Source organism: Narcine bancroftii, chromosome 10, assembly GCF_036971445.1.
Source record: "Narcine bancroftii isolate sNarBan1 chromosome 10, sNarBan1.hap1, whole genome shotgun sequence".
Lineage (NCBI taxonomy): Eukaryota > Metazoa > Chordata > Chondrichthyes > Torpediniformes > Narcinidae > Narcine > Narcine bancroftii.
In genome coordinates, this window is record NC_091478.1 from 69,313,476 (window position 1) to 69,334,673 (window position 21,198).

At 38.8% G+C, this 21,198-nt stretch overlaps 1 protein-coding gene across 4 annotated transcripts in view; it reads right to left on the minus strand.

Annotated features, from left to right (window-relative positions):
- Positions 1–393: 393 nt before the first annotated feature.
- The window catches only part of ist1 (IST1 factor associated with ESCRT-III), a 29,514-nt gene continuing 8,709 nt past the window's right edge, over positions 394–21,198 (minus strand). For 3 of the 4 annotated variants that reach the window (XM_069901271.1, XM_069901270.1, XM_069901272.1), the window contains exons 3-10: positions 20,314–20,494; positions 13,785–13,872; positions 8,538–8,621; positions 7,815–7,925; positions 7,034–7,201; positions 2,426–2,539; positions 935–986; positions 394–839 (exon numbers count right to left, since the gene is read on the minus strand). In XM_069901271.1, the coding sequence (XP_069757372.1) occupies positions 616–839; positions 935–986; positions 2,426–2,539; positions 7,034–7,201; positions 7,815–7,925; positions 8,538–8,621; positions 13,785–13,872; positions 20,314–20,494 (1,022 nt within the window). In that variant the 3' untranslated portion in view covers positions 394–615. Of the gene's footprint in view, positions 840–934; positions 987–2,425; positions 2,540–7,033; positions 7,202–7,814; positions 7,926–8,537; positions 8,622–13,631; positions 13,720–13,784; positions 13,873–20,313; positions 20,495–21,198 lie in introns of all 4 variants that reach the window. The other variant, XM_069901273.1, reaches the window with a different exon arrangement.

Below are 21,198 nucleotides of genomic sequence, written 5' to 3' on the forward strand. Positions count from 1 at the left end.
ATTTCATCAACATTAAATGTAATTTCAAGAGCTGAAGATCCAAAGTTAATTTTAAAAAGTCAGCTAAAATGACTGTTAGAACGTTCATTACAAATTAAGTTTAAATCAGATGAAATAGTCCAAGGATTACCCACCCATAGATCATAAATAAATCTTTTGTTTTGAGGACACAAGAGGCCCCATAAATAACTAGATGAAAACTATATACATTATTTACCAAGTGTTACTGACAATTCATTTAGTCAGGACAACCATTTTGCGTTCTCTTATATAGGCAATATCAGTCTGCAACAGATGGATCTGCAAGTGTACATAACAGTCCTAAATATGTGTGAGATAAACTTTTATCCATGTAAAGGAGAATAAAGATAAGAAATCATGGCCAAAACTGAATTTGAATCATTGCACTCATTTAGTTCAGCAAATTCCCGCTACATACAAACATGACCCGATAGAATAATATTTCAGTACAACATCTGCTGAGAGAAAGCAGTGGTAATATTCCAGGGTACACAGCATCTGGTTTCACGATAAAGTTTTCAGGTTCTAGCTGTGATAGACTGGTGAATTTAAAATTACTCTGAAAATTAAAGGATAATTTAACAATCAAGAAAGTTAGGTTTTTTTCTTCAAGTCCTCAAATCTACGAGAGAGATCATCAAAATCTATATCTTCTGAGGCTGTAGAAGTACCACCCACAGATGTTGCTGGTAAGGTGTCAGGCACAGAGGGCAACTCTGGTAGAGTCAAGTTATCATAGATAAAATCGCTCGGACCAGGAGCAGCAGGAGGAGCAGGTCCAAACATCTTCCGAGGTGCAGCAATTGGAGCTGAAGGACCTATACAATTGGAACAGCAATTACCATGTGGAATGCCTCTAATCACACAAAACTTTTCCATTATAAGAACTATTAAAATATATCTACTGACTTACCAGGAAGCTTGGAAGAAGGCAAATGAGTGTCAGTACTTTTCATATCATCAATCTATGAAACAAAATTAATCAGTAATGTAGTCATGTCAATTTTAACAGAACTAATTTGACTGCCAATTCCATGCTGCAAGCAATAGCGGAGAAGCACAAGCTTAGCAGCAGCTGAGGTCTGCACTAATGTTTTTGCAAGGGGAAAAAAATTTCAAGATGGTGTGCTTTGCTGAAGGCTCTTGCTTGAGTGCCTGTATTAAATGGTCAGTGATATGGTAAACAGAGTTATGCTGGACATGGTCAAAGAAGCAGATTGAAATGATGTGCAAAAAGACCCTCTTAATCTACTGTCCATAGGATTTCATATTAAACTAACAATCCAGTTTGAATCATTAATGCCTCTTCCTCCTCCCCAAAATCTAATGATGAGCTTGTAAAGTTGGTAGTTTCAGATAATTGAAGTTCCAACAATTAACCTACAAATAAATAGGTCCCAAAGCCTTCATTCCCCAAATACACATCTTTCAAGTTCAAGCTGTTGCACACCTTAACACCAAAACTGAAAACCAGAATATAATTTCTTTATTTAAAAAAAAAGACACCAATAAATTCTGTAGAGGGACTATGATTTACACCAGCTGGTTGACTGGCTAAACGAGTTCTTCCACCATTTTGCTTTTTAACTCCAGATTCCAACATCTGTAATTATGGTGCTTGCATTCCAAGCCTCTCAGTCAGTTGTTTTGACTTCAGATTTCAGCCTCCTGCCACACATAAATGTGTTAAGAGGCCAGAAACAAGGGCAATTCTACTGAGCTCTAAAAACACTCTTCTGCAGAAAGTGGACATTCGTGACTACTAATCTATTAAGTGTTTACTTAGTTACTGTAAATGCCAAATGTAAGAGTTGTAAAAATATAAATGTAGCCACATTTATCTACATGGCAGATTGAGCAAAGTTCTTATAAAGTTTCACTTGTAAAAATAACTTTGAGAATCTTCAACATGCAAACAAAACACCACTAAAGACTTCCTGAAGCAAAGCAAAAAATTCTTTACATAAATACCAGCTTTAGTGAGTTGAACATTCTGAATGCACAAAATAGAGACCTTACTAAGCACTATACATATTTATGAAATAAACCTACAAATATTACTTTTGATTTTACATGGAGAAACTCACCTTTCTGTTTTCTGAAATAGTCATTAAGCAAATCATTCCCAGTACTTTATGGGTATAAAAAAATGTACACATTTGAAGTATAGCAAAGCCATTTGCCATCGTAATGTCAGAAGTTTAAGTGCTAAGCAACATTTTAAATCTCTCTAAACCAGAGAGACTTTGTAATATCATGCGATTAATGGTGAAAATGCCACAGATAAAGGTAATGGGAATAATGGTGTGAATGCATGGCTGAAAGCAGAAGTACAATTAAAATAGCATCTTTCCTGAACATCTACTGTCTTCACTGTCCAGGGAAAAGAGACTCAGCAACTCACAGATTCATATGTTGGTGGCTGTGTTGGAATTGGAGGTGGATTACCTCCAATATTTGGAGGCTGGAAGTTGTTGAATGGTTGATAAGTGTCCACTGGAAGACCATTAAAATTATCCTAGGAGGAACAAAAAAAGATTTAACCAAATGTAAAGCATTACCTCCAACCTAAACTAATGACCACCACAAGACAAATTTGTCTAGATCGTCAAATAGAGTTCCAAAAAAAAGACAAAAGACAGAACTAAGAAATTTCACAGCCATTGGAGCAGATTAAACCCCTGCAATTCTGCAACTTCTAATCATTAAGAATGGTTAACAATTAAATAGACTTTGGCAGGGATCAGCATCCAAGTGCGAAAGAGCTGAGGCACTGGAAATGACGTTCAACCACAGATGATGAACAGATGAACAATCCAACAGGCTTCCCACTATCAACAAAGCCTGTCTACCGCTAATTTTGTTCAATCATTATTATATCAAATGGCTACAAGCCCCAGATGTCGAGGCTATGAGGAACAGGAAAAACTAGCAGAATACTTCAGAAGTAGCTGCACCTCTAACCAAGTTGTCCTAATACAGTTACAATAACAGTATCTCCCTAACAATGTGGAAACACACACAAGATAGCAAATTACTAACCAGTAACTCTATTCTTAATAATTAGCATTAACCTATTAATGTGCCCAGTTCAGACTTCACCAGGATCATTCTACTTCAGATCCAAACATGGACCAAAACTAAATTCCAAAGACAAGATGAGAGTATCTACAACAATGTGGCATTACGGCAAAGGACAACCTCTGATGGTTGTAGTCATATCTTGAACAAAGATATGGTTGTGGTGGTGGGAGATCAATCACTCCAAATCCAGACATTGCTGCAAGAATTTCTCAGGACAGGGTCCTAGGATAATAAATGACTTGCTTTCCACCATTAGGTCAAGCTTAGGGATGTTGCTTAATGATAGCAGAATCTTCAATTCCACTTGTCACTCCTGAGCAAATAAAGTAAGCAGAAGACCTAGATATTGATTGACAATTAGCTTAAACCACTGGCCTGATGAAGGTCCATCCTTGACATACAATGGGATTACCATCAAGGCTCTCGGCTTCCTCATCCTGACAGTAACAGTTACTGAAGCAGATCAGAAACAGAGTATCTAACAAATAGATATTCACCTCCTCACATCAAGGCATTTCCACCATCTACATGACACACAAGGAGTGCGAAGGAATACTATTCACTTGCCTGGATGAGTGCAACACTAATAACTTCCAGAAAGCTTGACATCACCCAGGATAAAGCAGTAGCCCACCAATCACACTAAACAATCATTCTCTCCACCACAAGCACACAACGTCAGCTCTAGATACTACAAGTAAGCACAAAGAAGATCCATGGGAAACGTTATCCATGCAGAATTCCTCAACAAGCCGAACCTCATTTTCAATGCAAAATGCATCAATGGTCCTTAAATAACAAATCTGTGGGAGAATCTTCACCAGAAGGATTGCTGAGGATCGCCAAGCCAATTAAGGATGGGGAATAAATGATTGGCTTGCCAACAATGCCTTAATCTGAAAATAAATGAAATATAGTACCTTTCCGATTATCCAAAAACAGTTCTACTGAAATTCTCAAATATCAGAATTTTTTTCCAGCTGACACAAGTTAAAAAAAAGTTGCTTTTTTTTTTAAACCCACTGTGCTCAAGTGGGGCTATACAGGGAATCAGTTTTATAAAGGAGATATTTGTCCACAGCTTACGCAATGAAGGAAAGGATAGCACTGATTATTTATTTATAAATTGTCATTTTTTGCCATGAGTTACTGCAACTTTTGTGAATAATTGCATTGTGGCTTTATCAGTATTTGAATTGAATACCGCACTCGCTCCCTGCTCACCCAAGCTGTACCTGCTGTCAAAAACCCTTTAATTGGGGATGCTGAAATTCAGCTGGAAGACAATCCCTGGGACTGTACCTGCCATCTCTTACCACTTCCAGGTGAGGATTGGTGGTGGGAAGGTGTCGGCGATTAGCTACAGCCAATACATGTATTCTGCTGATGCTACTTGGGCTGCTTACAGAAATTTCTCAATTATCCAAGAAATCCGTATAACCGATATAGATTGGGTCTCAAACATTTTGGATAATCGAAAACGTACTGTAACGCGGCTTTTATCATTCACAACCAACTCGAGTTCAAAACTAACTTGGTAAGGGTATTTTGGATTACAAGAAACTTTCAGTGCATGTTCAATCCTTATCAATACCATGCTAAAGTGCATGGGAATTGCAGGTGTCCCATAAGGTTATAATAGAGTTCAGAGATTCCAATAGGAAAATGGGACATAGCGGACGTAACTGGATGTATGCAACAACCTCCCGCACATAACACGTGTATCTAATATTTACAAAGGCTTATGTATGTAGGTATTGTACTTTCTATCAAATGCAGCAAAACCAGTGCAAGTGGTAACAGTAGCAAGAGGCAAAGGAGAAGTATTAATTTGGAAGGGAAACAAAAAGTTATTAAACCACAAAAGTGGAAAAACAGTGAATGGACCAAGCACAAAAAGAGAGACCCTCTCAGCATGTTGACAATCACTGCTAAGGCACGAAGCTTGTTCCAGATGCTTAAAGAAACAGCAGGACAAGATGACGATATTGAGTTTCGTGCTAGCCCTGGGTGATTCAGGCACTTCAATGTTTTTCTCTGGGCAATGTGAAAGTGAGTGGTGAGTCTGCAAGTGCTGTTGCAAAGGCAGCAGAAGAATCTGTTCAAACCTTAGAGAAATTAATTGTAGAGGGAGATTATTTGCCCCAGCAAATTTTTTATATGGACAAAACCTCCTTATTCTAGAAATGAATGCCTAAAAGGACCTCATCCATAAGGAGGCCAAGTCAATGCCAGGCTATTAATGACAGAGTTGTCAGAAGACTATGTTGCTGGCTATTTCTTATTTGGCATAAGTGGAAATCCCAGGCCTTTCAAGAACATTAACAAACACACCTTACCAGTTTATTACAGGACCAATAAAAAGTCCTGGATGACACAAATGATGTTTCATGATGCCCTTCTCAATTGCTATGCCAGTGAGATGGAGAAATACTACTTGGAAGAAGGCATACCTTTCAAGATTTTGAAAATTGTAGACTATACTCCAGGACATCCCCCCCTTTCATTGGTCACCTCCAACCCAACATCAAAGTGGTATTCCTCCCACCAAACACCTCCTCTTTAATCCAAGCAATGAACTAAGGGGTTATTATAGCATTCAAGGCCTACAACCTGAGGAGGACCTTTGCTCAGGCTATTGCTGCAACGGACAACACTGGCAAGACACTGATGCAATTCTGGAAGGAGTACAACATTTTCCACTGCATAAAGAACCTTGCTTGGGCCTGGGATGCTGTGACCAAAGAGTGCATGAATGACATATGGAAAAAAAATACTGAAGTGGTATGTGCACAACTTGTAAGGTTTTTGACAAAGATGATGAGATTGCAAGGATTAGTAGAGCTGTTCTTGACATGGTAAACAACAACTTGAACCTAGATATAGGTGATGAGGACATTGAAGAACTCCTGGAGGTGGTTCCTGAGGAACTAACAAATGAGGAGTTGCTGGAGCTAGAGCAAGTGTGAATAGCTGAACAGGAGGCAATGGAAAAGGAAACTGCAGAAGGAGAAGAACAGATGCAGAAGAGATTCACTGTTAAGGGGCTAGTCAAATTCCTTACAGACATTAACAGCGTGCTGAAGAGATAGACCCAAACACAAAGCTTCAACTTCCACATCGCATAACGCCCAATTTCACAGAACGTTTCGTGGACGTTAAGCAGTGCATAACTGTAGAAGATTGGATGTACAGTGTTCAATACACAAAGCCAACAGGTGAAAATTCAGGAGTTTTGATCCGATCATATACATCACATTTTCAGGCTAAGTAAGTAACTAAAGCACTAATTCAACAGAATGTAAAATTCTAAATGTCAGATGATTAGACTACATTAATCACAACTTAAAATGTTTCTTTGATCCTGTGTTTCTAAGAAAGATAAAGAGAAAGAAAGATGTGATAAAATTTACAACTACAAAACATGGTTCAGCTTCAGCAAAAGCTTTTGACAATAGAGAGACCATTATTTAGGAAGCAGGAGTGCTTTATTAATTCAGAGGATTTAGAAGCTTGCATTTCATCAAAAAAGCTCCAGAAATATTCAGACTACCACAAACATCTGAATCTAGCTTCCATCTGCCTTCCCACACCAACCACCCCCCACCCCACCCTCCAAGGCTTCAAGTTACCAATCATTCATTTGTTTAAAGTTCTTCATGATCTCTCCCTTTTTCTTAACAATTTAAGGCCTTGCTAATCTACATCTAGGAAATTCCACAAATTGCTTCTCCTTTCCCTTCCATCTTTAAGGAGAGATTCAAACCTCTCTCAATGTCTCTTTTGTCTCATTATCCATCATTTATCAGGACACATCATGGAAGGTGGTTTCATTACAGCTGCTGTTTTAATGCACTTGAAAGAGTATGGCAGAAATTTAGAGGGGGGGGGTTAAAATCTGACATGTTCACTTAAAAATATTACTTACTGGTCCCTTTCTTGGCGGGTATGAGAATGGTACAGAAGGTGTAGGCATGGTTATAATGCCTGCACTTGGAGCTGTGAATCCTCCCCCACCACCTTCACCAGGTCCACCTTTCTTATCTCCATTATCAACATCAATCAAATCTGCTTCCACTCCAACTGGAATTTCACCCTAGAAATGAACATCAAAAGCACTTTAATGGCTGATCCAATATACAATATCATTTAAGTAAACCCTCCAAATGCCTACTAATTTAAAAAAGTACACATAGGAACACAAGAAACATGTGCAGTTGTTATGTGGGTGTAGTTGGAAAGGTTCCAGAGATTTAACAGAATGATTTCCAGAGAGAACCAAAATTGCGTGAAAAGATTACAGAAGTAGATTAAAAAATTTAAAACAAAATGCTGGAAACATTCAGCAGGTTAGACAGCATCTATCGTAAAAGAAAGAAGGGTCATTGCTTCAGGTCAAAGACCCTTAAACAGAACTGGAAAATAGAAGGGAAAGGCGGCCAAGGTAGAAAGGGAATACATCTAATAGGATAAAGACCAGGATTGTCAAGGCCAGCTGCTCATAGGCATTGTGTGCAGTGCAAGATATTAAAAGAGCACACAATTAAAGGGTTTACCTTGTTTCAAAAACACACTACATTACACAAATGACTATTTACCCTTGCGATGGTTAACGACTGGATGAATCCAAGTTGATGCTTAATTTCAAATTACATCTTCAAAGCTTTGCAACAGTCACCATTAATCAAAAGAACTTTGGATAGACATACCATGACAACAGAATCAGGCTCATATGGAACATTGTAGTTCTTTGCGATCTCGATTAAATATCTCTCCACTAGGATTTTGGGTGGTGCTTCAACACTTAGTTTCAGCATGAGCTGGAAGGGAAGGGAACTGATATCAGAAATCCATGCAAAGAAACAAAGCATAGACATTCCACCAAAACAAATAATAAGGCAGAAATTAGTTATTATCGAATAATTAGAACCCAACTATAAACAAATTTGTGCTGGTATAGTTTTACTACATCTCATTTTTAAATCCATTGCATTGAAAAGGAAGTTAAAAGAAAGCATTCTGGGGAGATATCTGCCTTCTAGTGCACCGTTGACCCTTCTGTGACATGGTTTGTTATAATTCAGCTGCTCCTTCAAGAGGATTTTAAAGATCTCAGCATTCAACACTGAAGTGAACAAAAATCAGGGATAGCATCTGGGTCATTAAAAGCAGATTGCGGCATTTCTACTTTTAGACTATCGAAGTGATTGGTTTTCCTATATTGCATCAATGACAATAATTCAAAATTAATTAATTGGATGTAAAAGTACTGAAAGGTTCGAAGTGCATATGAATATTCTCCCTTTTTTTCTGATAACATACAGATACTATAAATTTTCAGATACGGCTTTTCAGAGTTGTTTGACAGAATATACCTCTTACAATAATTTTTTTTTACAATAATTATTTTTTTTTAAATAGACTGCATTTACCCTTTCATTCACAGTCCCTATTTGATTTGTTCTGCAAAGTTTTCCATACTCCTTACTATACTTGGCACATAGTTGATCGGAAACCTACAAGGGAGAAAAAAATGAAATAACATTGTAGATCCAAGCTCCAGAAAAGTTGTAAAATGAAATGTTGTGAACACCACAGATAAAGCAGCAAGTTGAAATAGTTGTTTTTATTTTAAACCACTAATATTGTGTAAAATACATGAACCCAAGAAACAGGAGCAGAAATAGGCTATCTGGTCTGTCGAGCTTGCTCTGCTGCTTATCTGGCCATAGACTCAGCTCCTCTATTTTCCTCATCATCTTTAACTGTGCTACTGAGGCAGCCTCTACTGCCTCTTGGGCAGATAATTCCACAAATTCACTACTCTCTGGAATAAAAGTTCCTCCTCATCTGTCCATAAACTACTCTTCCAAATCTTGAAGCTATATCCCCGAGTTTTAGTGTCACCTACCAGTGGAAATAACTTTCCTGTCATTACCTTATTTACCCCTTTCATAACTTTACATGTTTCTATAAGATCCCCTCTCATTCTTCTGAATTCCAGCTGGTATAGTCCCAGGTGACTCAGTCACTCCTCATGTGCTTAATCCATCAGCTCAGGATTCCATCTGTTGAATTTTCACTGCACTGCCATTCTCAAGTAAGGAAACAGGACCACACACAATACTCCATGAGTGGCATTACCAGTACCCTGTACAATTGCAGAAGAATCTCTCTGTTCCTAAATTCAATTCCTCTAGCAATGAAGACCAATATTCCATTTGCCTTCATGTTTACCTGTTGCTCTTGCAAACCATTCTTTTGCAATTCATGCACGAGTACTCCCAAATTCCCTGCACAACAGCATGCTGTAATCTTTCACCATTCGTAGAACAATCTGATCCACTAATTCATGCACGAGCACTCCCAAATTCCCTGCACAACAGCATGCTGTAATCTTTCACCATTCGTAGAACAATCTGATCCACTAATTCATGCACGAGTACTCCCAAATTCCCTGAACAACAGCATGCTGTAATCTTTCACCATTCGTAGAACAATCTGATCCACTAATTCATGCACGAGCACTCCCAAATTCCCTGCATAACAGCATGCTGTAATCTTTCACCATTCGTAGAACAATCTGATCCACTAATTTTCTTTCCAAAGTGGATGACCACATCTTTACCAACATAGTACTCCATCTCCCAGTACCTCTCTCTGAAAACTCTCCACATCCTCTGCGCCACATGCTTTTTCACTCAATTTAACGTCATCAGTAAACTTAGAAGTACCAGAGTCAGCCCTCTCTTCCAAACCATTAATGTACATCGCGAACAGTTGCATGCCTAACACAGACCCCTGCGTCACTCAGCTCACCATAGATCAGCACTTCTGAATGGTAATTTACCCTAACTCTCTATCTTCTAGAGAGGTCAATCAACCCTCTAGCCATCCTATACATTATCCACAACTCCAAGCATCTTTACCTTGTGAACAAGTCTTATGTAGCACTTTATCAAATGAGCTCTGGAAATCCATCCACTCATTGGCCCTCCATCCACTGCAGTAAATTTGTCAAACAAGACCTGCCCTTCCCAAATTGCTTCTGCATCTGCCCCTAATGGAACAATTTCTATCATGAGATTTCTTCCTTAATGTTAGATTCTAGCATTTTTCTGACAACAGACATTGTGCTAACTGGCCTATAATTACTTGCCTTTTGCTGACATCCACTTTAAAAAAAAAGTGGCATGACACAAATATGAAGTAATTTTATATTATAGCTTTGAAGACAAAGTCATTACTTCACATGAGAATGCTGTCAGCTTTCCATAATAGTTATTTGATCATTATATTCCAATAAAAAAACTATAGTTATTTATTTCCTTCCATAATTGTGCTAGAAGAATTTTTAAAATTTGCTTTGCGAATACATTTCAATAGGGCAATGATTGACCAATCAGAAAGTGGACCCACATTGTTTTCCTTTTTAAAAAAAAATCAAAAATAACCTTGTCAATGCTCAAAAGATCCACTTCATTAGTAAAAATGGAAATCAGGTTAAATTTCATATTCAGTAGAACATTACAGTACAGACCCATAGTATGGAAGCCTACTCACAGCAATCTAACCCTTCCCTCCCACACACCAATAACTCAAATTTTCTTCCATCCACGTGGCTATCTGAGGTTTTTTTTGAATGCCCCCATTGTACCAGCCTCCACCCCAGCAATGCATTCGGTGTAGCCCCACCTGCCACTCTCTTTGCAAATAACCTGATATCTCCCCTAAACTTTACTTGACTCATCTTAAACAAATGTCCTCTAGTATTTGCTAATGTTGCCCTGGAGAAAAAGGTTCTAGCAGTCCATCCTATCTTTGCCCCTCTGTTAAGTCACCTCTTATCCTTCATCTTTCCAAAGAGAAAAACCCTAGCTCTGTCAACCTTGCTTCACATTGCCTCAGGGTTCTTGAACTCAATCCCCCATCCAATGAAGACCAGCACATTATAATCCTTCTTCATCACCTTATCAACATGAGGCAACCTTGAGGGATCTATGGACCTGGACCCCTAAATCGCTCTGTTCCCTCACAATGATAAAAATCCAGCCATTAGCCATGTTCAAGTTTGTCCATTCAAAAAGCATCACTTCACTCTTGTCTGGATTTAACTCCATCTACCAATTCTCAGTCCAACTCTGCATCCTGTCTATATCCCTGCTGTAACCTGCGATGACCTTCTAGCTATCCACAACATTCCAACTTTTATCACCTGCAAACTTATTGAACCAGATATTCTTTCTAGATTTATACTGCAGGATCACCAATTGAGAAAGCAAGTTCCATGTCACCCAGCTAAGATTCCAGAACTATAAAGGACCTATGTTGCAAATATGCAGTTTTCTTATTGACAAACAATTAGTGCAGGAGATATGGGTCAGCAAGGTACTAGTGTATTATTGGTGAACAATTCGTAATTTCAAATAGTATTTCATACGTTGATATTTGCATGGCCAATTTGAATATCCTTCACAGTTCACTATAAATGTGAGACAAAGAAATCAGATGTATAATATGAAGATGTGAAAATCTGCTTTGAGTATGGGTCTTTACAGGTCATTGATCAACAAACAGAACAACATATGCAGCACAATATGTTCACCTAATTTGAGAAGGTGACCTGGATGGATTTTCAGCAATGCTGCCAGATCCTTGGTGGTCAAACATTCTTGAATACTACTCAGCTAACCAACTTCTGGGGAAATCCTTGAGCTTTCCTTACACAAAATAAGCATCTCAAGGGAACAAGTGGAAAACATTTTATGAAATTCACAGGTTAGAAAATTTTCACGTGTAATACTTATACAATCAGTTTTCTAGAAATTTAACTGCACAATTGGCAGCAATGTTGAAGATCCAGTAAAACCCGTCTACATTGGAAAGTGATAAGCAGCAAAATCTCGTAATACCATGCAGAATTAGCATCAGGTGAAATTATTTCACTTTCTGCGATCTATTTCTGTTTTTGATCACTGGGCTGTGTTACAAATCATTCATTTCTTTCGCCTTTTGTCAAAACAAAACAGGCAAATGCTCATTAAGAAGCCGAGAGGGGAGGGAAGAGGGTTTCCAAACCATGAAAATAACTTGAGAAGTTATGAGAAGCATGGTTATCTGCACATGCATCAAGAAATGCTGCATTTACAATTTTTTCCACACATCTTTTTTTCATATCTCTAAATTTTGGATTACGATGAGTGAATTCCATAAAGGCTCATTTCTATTATCCAAATGGTTACAACACAAGGGTCACCATAAGCTTGGTCAAATAGTAGTACTTCGAAACTCCAACATTCTATTTGAAGAGAGGAGACAGCCTGTTCTCCAAGCCTGAACTCTACTCCTTAGATCAAGAATTAAGCATGACCTCATAAATCTTGTGGAAACCTTTATAAAACACGTAGACATTTATACAAGGAGCTGAATATATAAAGAAATAGTATTCATCTGTTAACTTGTATTCCACCACCAGGTAGTAGCTGCTCTCTACAAGGTTTATGCTGCATGCATCTCTTCTGAAGTGGCATTGTAGCTCTACTTGTTGACCTGCTCTCTCACAACATCAGAGGTCTAGCTTCAATTCTGAACTCATGTACAGAATTCCCACATTCTTCCTGTGACTGCTCTGGATTATGCACGTTGGTTGGTTAATTCACCTCTATAAATTTCACCTAATACTGTAAAACCCATTATCCAGAATTCAAGCAACCGGCTTGAAAATAAATAGGCTATTTAAAATTGGCATGTTTCGCTGTAAGTTCGCTGATCACACAACATGCACTCTCAAGCAACCAGAAAATACACTTATCTGGCATCCACCAATCCCCGTAGGTGCTAGATACCAGGGATTTTACTAATATGATGGTGAGAGGTAGAATCTGGGAATTGATGGCAAAATAAGATTCGTGGTTGATTGTCAGCATAGATTTGATGGGCTGAAGGAACTATTGCCATACTGCATCTCTGATTGTGAGAGGTGCCTTGCAAGATGCCTCAATCACCATGAATCAGCACAAGGATTCTAACCTAATTCTCACCTTGTTAGGTTGTCATTTTCCCATTAAACAATGCAATACTATGGAAGGAAAAATTATTTAATCTATTTGTGTAAATCTCTCTTGAAATTCACTTCCACGGACAAATCTGAAATAATTATGTTCTTAACCATGGAAAAGGTTAGAATGGATTGGAATCTGAGCAATCAATCAGTTAGCAAAAGATAACGGAACATGGAAAATATAATGGAATGTTCAGAGCTTATTGCTTTCCACACAAGCTAAGAGAAGTAAAAGCTGCATGCAATTGAGTTGTATTTGCTAATACAATAATCTAGACATGTAATCATCAATCAAGCCTTAAACCTATGGATTTAAAAAGTAAAACAATAGTCAAACTGAAGAAATTAACACAATCAAATTTAACTACAAGGAAGACAAATATTTCACCAGACACAGGCATGTAGAATACACACAAAAACGCAAGACTATACTATATCTGCACTATCCCCATTCACTGAAACTTACAATTTTCAACTCTATTACATCTGAAGGCAACCTTGGGGCAGCCCAGATTAGTGTCGAGACTGCCTCTGCCAGACCTGTGTCCAATTCCCTGAATAAAAAAGGGGGCAGATAATGGATTATAGATGTGGAATCTCCAAGAGAAATAATACTTACAGTTTTGAGTTCAAGTACTTCAGTCTGTAGCCGCGGGGCAGCCCAAATCAGAGTAGATATTGACTCACTGAGACCTGTGTCAAGTTCTCTAAATGCACATACACAAGAGAACGGAAATTATAAATAAAATCTCATGCAATGTTTGCAATGGTCCCTCCAGTCTAACGAGTTAGCACTTCAACAACTTTTTCCAGTTACATATCACAAAGCAAATAAAGTCAATCCACCTAGTGAAAAACTTGCGCTTGGACATTTCCAATGAATATACTCTTAAATTCAGTCAGCAAATGCATAGGAAGGACCCACTCTCACATTTACACAAGTACGAACTTGTATTAAAGGAATAACTCGGGAGTTATCAGGAAATAGTTCCACAACTTGTTTTTTTTTTTAAAACCCTCATTAAATTGCAAGACTATGGAAATATCAAGATAGAAGATATGATTGACAATTGATCTTTCAGATCCCCTTACTGGACTAGACTGATTGATCACTTGTTAGTGATCTTGCATATGTAGGTACAATACTAGATCACCAAGACTGCCACTGAAAGACCACCTTTTTGCACCCTACTTCAAGGGGAAAAAAAGTCAATAGCTGTATCAAGACAAATGTTTAGCACAATCTTATGCACTGAGGAAGAGGTTGGCAGGAATTTTGAAGACAGCAGCAAAACACCCGTACTGCCATTGGCCTCAAAACCATCCCTGGCATGGATTTTCCACCTTCTCGGTTCTGATTTCACTTCAGCTTTTGCTCCAGGAAATTTAGCAACGGTGATGACATCAGGGACACCTTCAAGTACAAATATCTTTAAAATTCTCGCCAGCAAACCAGGAATGGAATCTTTTAAATAATCTTTAAAGAGCAAATTATAATTGGGACATGAAAAGTTATTTCAATTTCAAGGATATTTCAACAAAAAGAGGGATGATGGCTCCAGGCTTGACATGTTAACTGTTTATCTTTCCACAGATCCTGCCTGGCCAGCTGAGTTTTTTCAGTATTTTACTTTTATTTCATCTGCAGTTTGATTTTTTTTGTCTTCATCATTCATAAACATCTTGGCACTCTAAAAACTCAGTAATGCCATATTCAATAGAGTGCAACTTAAGCATTTATAAACACAAGCATGATTCATGGAAGTCAGCAGATTTGATTTCGTTTCGTGGTGCATCATGGGGTCGGCAGGATACCGCAAACATTTGGATTTTTGTTTCAAAGGAGTTTAACTTTGGCTGCACGGAATTCAGAATTTTCTTCTTCTGTAGCAATTCCGGTCACCATACTTTTAAGGGCGCAGAAAAGATATTGTGGAAAGGATTCAGACATGAGGGACTTCAGCTAAAAAAATTTAATCTGAAGCAGCTGGAATGTGGTAGGTGGTGGGGGTGATGTTAAATGGAAGTGTACAAATTCGTGATCATGAAAGAAAAGCTGTCACTTATGATAGTTGATGTGACAACCAGGGGACAGATTACAAGATATAGGAACAAAAGTGGGCTAATCAGCCCATCAAGTCTGCTTGCCGTTCTATTATGAGCTGATCCATCCTCCCATTCAGCCCCACTCCCCAGCCTTTTCCCTGTAACCCTTAATGCCCTGATTAATCAAATACCTGTCAGTCTCTGCCATAAATACACCCAACAATCTTGCTTCCACAGCTCCCTATGGCAAGGAGTTCCACAGACTCACAAGCCTCTGACTAAAGAATTTTTTCCACATCTCTAGTTTAAATTGACGCTCTCTTCTCCTAGACTCTCCTACCATGGGAAACAACCTTGACACATCTACTCTGTCCATGTCATTCAGCAATTGAAATGGTTCTAAGACGTTTGTTACGAGTCCAAAGGACCACAAAACCCAGCAGCAATAGAGATTCACCAAGACAAATGGTTACTTAAACAAAAGTTGATTTTAATTATCTTTAAACATGAAAACAGAATTACACTTTAACTTATCACTATTAACTTACTTTACCTAACTTACCCCCCTTCTAATTCTAAGCGCACGTGTGAGAAATGTGTGTGTAAGTTCAGAAAAGTTCTTTGGTTCACAGTCCAATCTTACTTCTCATTCCTCCAAGTTCACTGGTTGCAGGCAATTCTTATACTGTGCACAGAATTTAACATTTATAAAGTTCAACAGGCTTTGGTGCCGCTCAGGAAGGTTCTTGTTGGTTTTCAGAGAGAGATGTGCTGATCCAGGACATCCACAACCGAGGTACTTCCCTCAGTCATTTCAGTGTCTTGCTGACAAAACTTGCCCCATTAGGGTTCTCCAGATGATAATCTCTTTCTTTCAGGTCACCACAGAATTCCTTTCTGTTTCTCTTATTCCAAGTGAAACATTAGACAGCCAGTCCTCTCCTCTTGCATGAACCACAAGAGCTGACAAGGCCATCTTCCACACTGGAGCTTGTGTTTCAGTTCCAGCAACTTCTGCTGCTTGACACTGCAGTTTCTCTCTCTCTCATACACTCTGAGACTGAGCCTGTTTGTCTCTCTCTGCTTGCAAAACCACATGACCCTCTTACAACAGCAAGTCTTCTATAGACAACAGGGCACCAGCCTGCTCTTTCATCTGTTGCTTTTGGGTAAACAAGACCCATCAGTGACCTCTCTGAGTACTCCAAAGCTCCTGAAAAAAGGTGTGAGAAGCCGCTATGTCTCCTGTTGCTTTAAAAGACAATAGTCCATTTATTCCACAACATCAGTCCAATTAACACCTACTTGTGAAGTCTCCATAGGCATTCTTTAAAGTTTCTGTAAAGTCACTGTGGACATGAATTCTCCACTATTTCAAATAAGATCTGTTTTAAAGTGTTTGTACGTAACCTACTCTAACATTTTCCAATTCATCTCCCAAAAATATTTCTATATACTCTGTCACACGTTCTTGTATACCTCAATGAGCCCATTCCTTATACGCCAACCCTTTCATTCAGCATCTTGTAAATCTTCTCTGAACTCCACTCCAACGCCAGCACTTCTTTTTTCAATTAAGGCACCCAAAGCTGTACACAGTACTCAGTGAGGTCTTACCAGTGCTTTAGAGTCTCAACATTATATCTCTGCTCTTACATGCTATTCCTCTAGAAATGAATCCAACATTGCATTCACCTTCTTCACCAACTCAACTTGGAGGTTAACTTGATAAGCGTATACAGAGCCGTTGTCATACCCACACTCCTGTTCGGCTCCGAATCATGGGTCCTCTACCGGCACCACCTACGGCTCCTAGAACGCTTCCACCAGCGTTGTCTCCGCTCCATCCTCAACATCCATTGGAGCGCTTTCATCCCTAACGTCGAAGTACTCGAGATGGCAGAGGTTGACAGCATCGAGTCTACGCTGCTGAAGATCCAGCTGCGCTGGATGGGTCATGTCTCCAGAATGGAGGACCATCGCCTTCCCAAGATCGTGTTATATGGCGAGCTCTCCACTGGCCACCGTGACAGAGGTGCACCAAAGAAAAGGTACAAGGACTGCCTAAAGAAATCTCTTGGTGCCTGCCACATTGACCACCGCCAGTGGGCTGATAACGCCTCAAACCGTGCATCTTGGCGCCTCACAGTTTGGCGGGCAGCAACCTCCTTTGAAGAAGACCGCAGAGCCCACCTCACTGACAAAAGGCAAAGGAGGAAAAACCCAACACCCAACCCCAACCAACCAATTTTCCCCTGCAACCGCTGCAACCGTGTCTGCCTGTCCCGCATCGGACTTGTCAGCCACAAACGAGCCTGCAGCTGACGTGGACTTTTTACCCCCTCCATAAATCTTCGTCTGCGAAGCCAAGCCAAAGAAAATTCTACATGAAGACTCCCAAATCCATTTGCATCTCAGAATTTTGATTTTCTCCCCATCTAAATAATAGTCTGCTCGTCTATTTCTTCCACCAAAGTGCATGACCGTCCACTTCCAACATTGTATTTCATCTGCCACCTTTTTGCCCATTCTCCTAATCTATCCAAGTATCTCTGCAACCTTACTGTATCCTCAGCATCACCCGTCTACTACCTATTTTGGTATCATCTGTAAATTAAGCCACAAAGCCATCTATTCCAGAATCCAAATCATTTATATATAAAACGCAAAAAGAAGCAACCCCTGTGAAACACCAATGGTATCTGGAACCCTTTATTCCTACTGTTTTCTATTGATCAGCCAACACTCTACCCATGCTAGTATCTTTTCTGTAATTTCATAGGCTCTCATCTTGTTTAGGACCCTTTTATGTGGCACATTGTCAAAAGCATTTTGAAAGTCCAAATACACAACATCCATTGCATTTCCCGTCTACCCTACTTGTAATCGCTTTTTAAAAAATTGCAATAGGTTTGTCAGGCATGATTTTCTTTGAAGGAAACCATGCTGACTTGGGCCTATCTTTCAATGTGCCTCCAGGTATTCTGTAACCTCCTCCTTTACAATCAACTCCCAACCACCGACATCAGGCTAATGTGCCTATAATTTCCTTTTTACTGCCTCGCTGCCTTCTAAAAAAGTGGAGTGACATTAGTGATTTTCCATTCTATCGAAACCATGCCAGAATCCAATGATTCCTGGAAAATAATTACCACTGCCTTCACAATTTTTACAACTACCTCCTTCAGAATCCAAGGGTGCATTCCATTCAGTCACAGAGACTTATCTACCCTTAATCCATTTAGCTTCCTAAGCATCTTCTCTTTCGTAATCTTGACTGCACTCACTTCTCTTCCAAGAAACCCACAGGAGTCCAGTATGCTACTGACGTCTTTCACGGTGAAGATTGATCCCAAATATTCATTCATTTCTTCTGCCATTTCCTTGTCTCCCATGACAATTTCTTCAGCATCCTTTTCTATTGGTCCTTTGTCTACTTTGGTCACTCTTTTATTCATTATAAAAAAAAAGCTTTTAGTATCTATCCTCTTTTGATATTATTTTCTAACCTCCTTTCATATTTTCCTTCCTAATCACCTTATTTGTCTTCTAAGTTTTAAAAAGTTTCCTATCCTCCATCTTCCCACTAATTTTTGCTTCCTTGTATACCCTCTTTTTTTTTAAAAAAAAAACACTTTGGCTTTAACTTCCCTTGTCAGCCACAGTTGTCTCATTTTTCCCATTCACAAATTTCTTTTTGCTATACACCCGTCCTGCACTTTTCTCATTTCTCATAGTATCGCCAGCCATTGCTGCCTTCCCCATTAGTGTGTTTTTCCAATCGACTTTGGCCAGTTCCTCTCTCATGTGACTAATTCCCTTTACTCCACTGAAATACCAACACACTGTACTTTAGCCTCAAATTTCAAAGTGTACTCAATCATATTGTGATCACCGTCTCCTTAAGAATTCCTTTACCTTAAGATTTCTAATCACCTCTGGTTCATTCCACAACACCCAATCCAGACCAGCCAATCCCCTAGTGGGCTCATTAACAAGTGGTTCAAAAAAGCCATCCCATAATCATTCCATAAACTCTCTCTCGTGAGATCCATACGACCTAACTTCTCCAATCTGCTTTCATGTTAAAATCCCCCATGCTTATTACATCCTGGCTGCTGTTTGGAGGCCTGTATATAACTGCCATTAGTATCCTTTTGCCTTTACCATTCCTTGACTTAATCTATAAGGATTCTACCTCTTCTGATGTGATATCCCCTCTTTCCAATTATTTAATATTGTTGCTTACCAGCAGAGCCATGCCGCCCCCTCTACCTACCCTTCCGATACACCATGTATCCTTGGATGTTCAGCTCCCAATGACATCCATTCTTTAGCCATGACTCAGTAATGGCCACAACGTCATCCACTTTGTTTCTAATGCTGCGGGCATTTAAGTCTAATACCTTCAGAGCAGCAGACCTGTTTTTGAATGCACCATGTCTCTGTCATCCCTCCAACTACTATTTTACCTCCCTGTCATCCTTACTGCACACTTATCTTCATTTTACTGCTGCTTCCCCCATCTTCAGCCCTAACACTCTGATGGGCAGAAGATATAGGGAATATAAAAATGGATAATTCTGCTACCTAAGTTTTAAACATCATGATGGCAAATTTCAAAAACTGTGATAACTTGATTGTAACGTTTTCACTCTACTTTTTGCTTTATCATTTATATATCTGTAAATTATACTATTTAAATGAGTTTTAGCTTTGACGATTTTTTCTCCCTTCACAGGAAGTGAAAAGTTTGTCCTAAAACAGTATTAGTTTAATTGTGATTACAGAGAGAGTTTATTCAACACGGCAGAAAATACTAATACTTGCAGCCAATCGGAACCACTAGCATTGTTTTTTAATGCCTTACCTTGTTCCTCTGCAATGAAATATCCTGGACATAAATTTCATGCTACCATCATTTTTCTATTGTATTACAACACTGACTTGTCAAATAGAAAGTTCTCTCTGCCAGCTTTGTAAAGTTAATGGTGTCTCACTTACAGAATCAAACAAATTTACAACAATTACAAACTTTAAAACAAAAAAAATTTATAACAATTACAAACTTTAAAACAAAAACACATACAACTGAGACATACTTCATTGATTGGATCATGCCAAAGCGTGCCAGCAACAAATCACAGTACAGCTCCAAAATCTCCATAGCTTCCACCAAGTAGTCCTCTCGAATAATGTGCTCAACGCGGATCCGAGCCCGTTCATCCTTCCCGGCAGCAAGATAATCAGCAATTTCCTTCCTGGCTTTTTGGGCCAATTCAGCTGTAAGAGTAATTATGCAATATCAAAAAAAGCAATGTTCTTAAAGTATTCAATTTTTGTACATTTACTATTTTACAAGTAATGAACAAGTTATGTTTTTACAAACATCTATTTGTCAATTTTATTCACCATTCATAAAATACAGCAAGATCACACAATGTGATAACTACATTTCCAAAGTAGTTTAATGAATCCTCCAAAAGCACACAAAATTGTTAAGATCAATTACAAAGGAGAAGAGACACTTCTGTGGTTTGTAGGAACAAAAACGTAGCCAGAGGTCTGCACTTTGAATTTAACAGTATTATGGAATGAAAGGAAGACTTGATTGAAGAATGCAGAAATACAATGTAGAGGTGTAATCAAAGTACCTAGATTATTTGCTGCAGCTTTGTAGGCACTTAAAACACAAGTATAATTAATATAATTGAGAAAAAATAAATATGAAGAGAAAAAAATATTCACAGTTGGCCAACAGTGCAAAGAAATGTGCAGGGTTCCTATACTAACAGGCCTTTGGCGGTTATGGAGTAGTGCCACAATTGAGATTGTACTGAGATGTTCAAGAGGCTGATAAATGTTGGAAAAAAACTGTTCCTCAACCTAGAGGTACTGGAGGGGAGGCACGGTTAGTGTAGCAGTTAGAACACCAGCAACTGGGGTATGAATCAGACACTCTCTGTAAAGAGTTTGAACATTCTCCC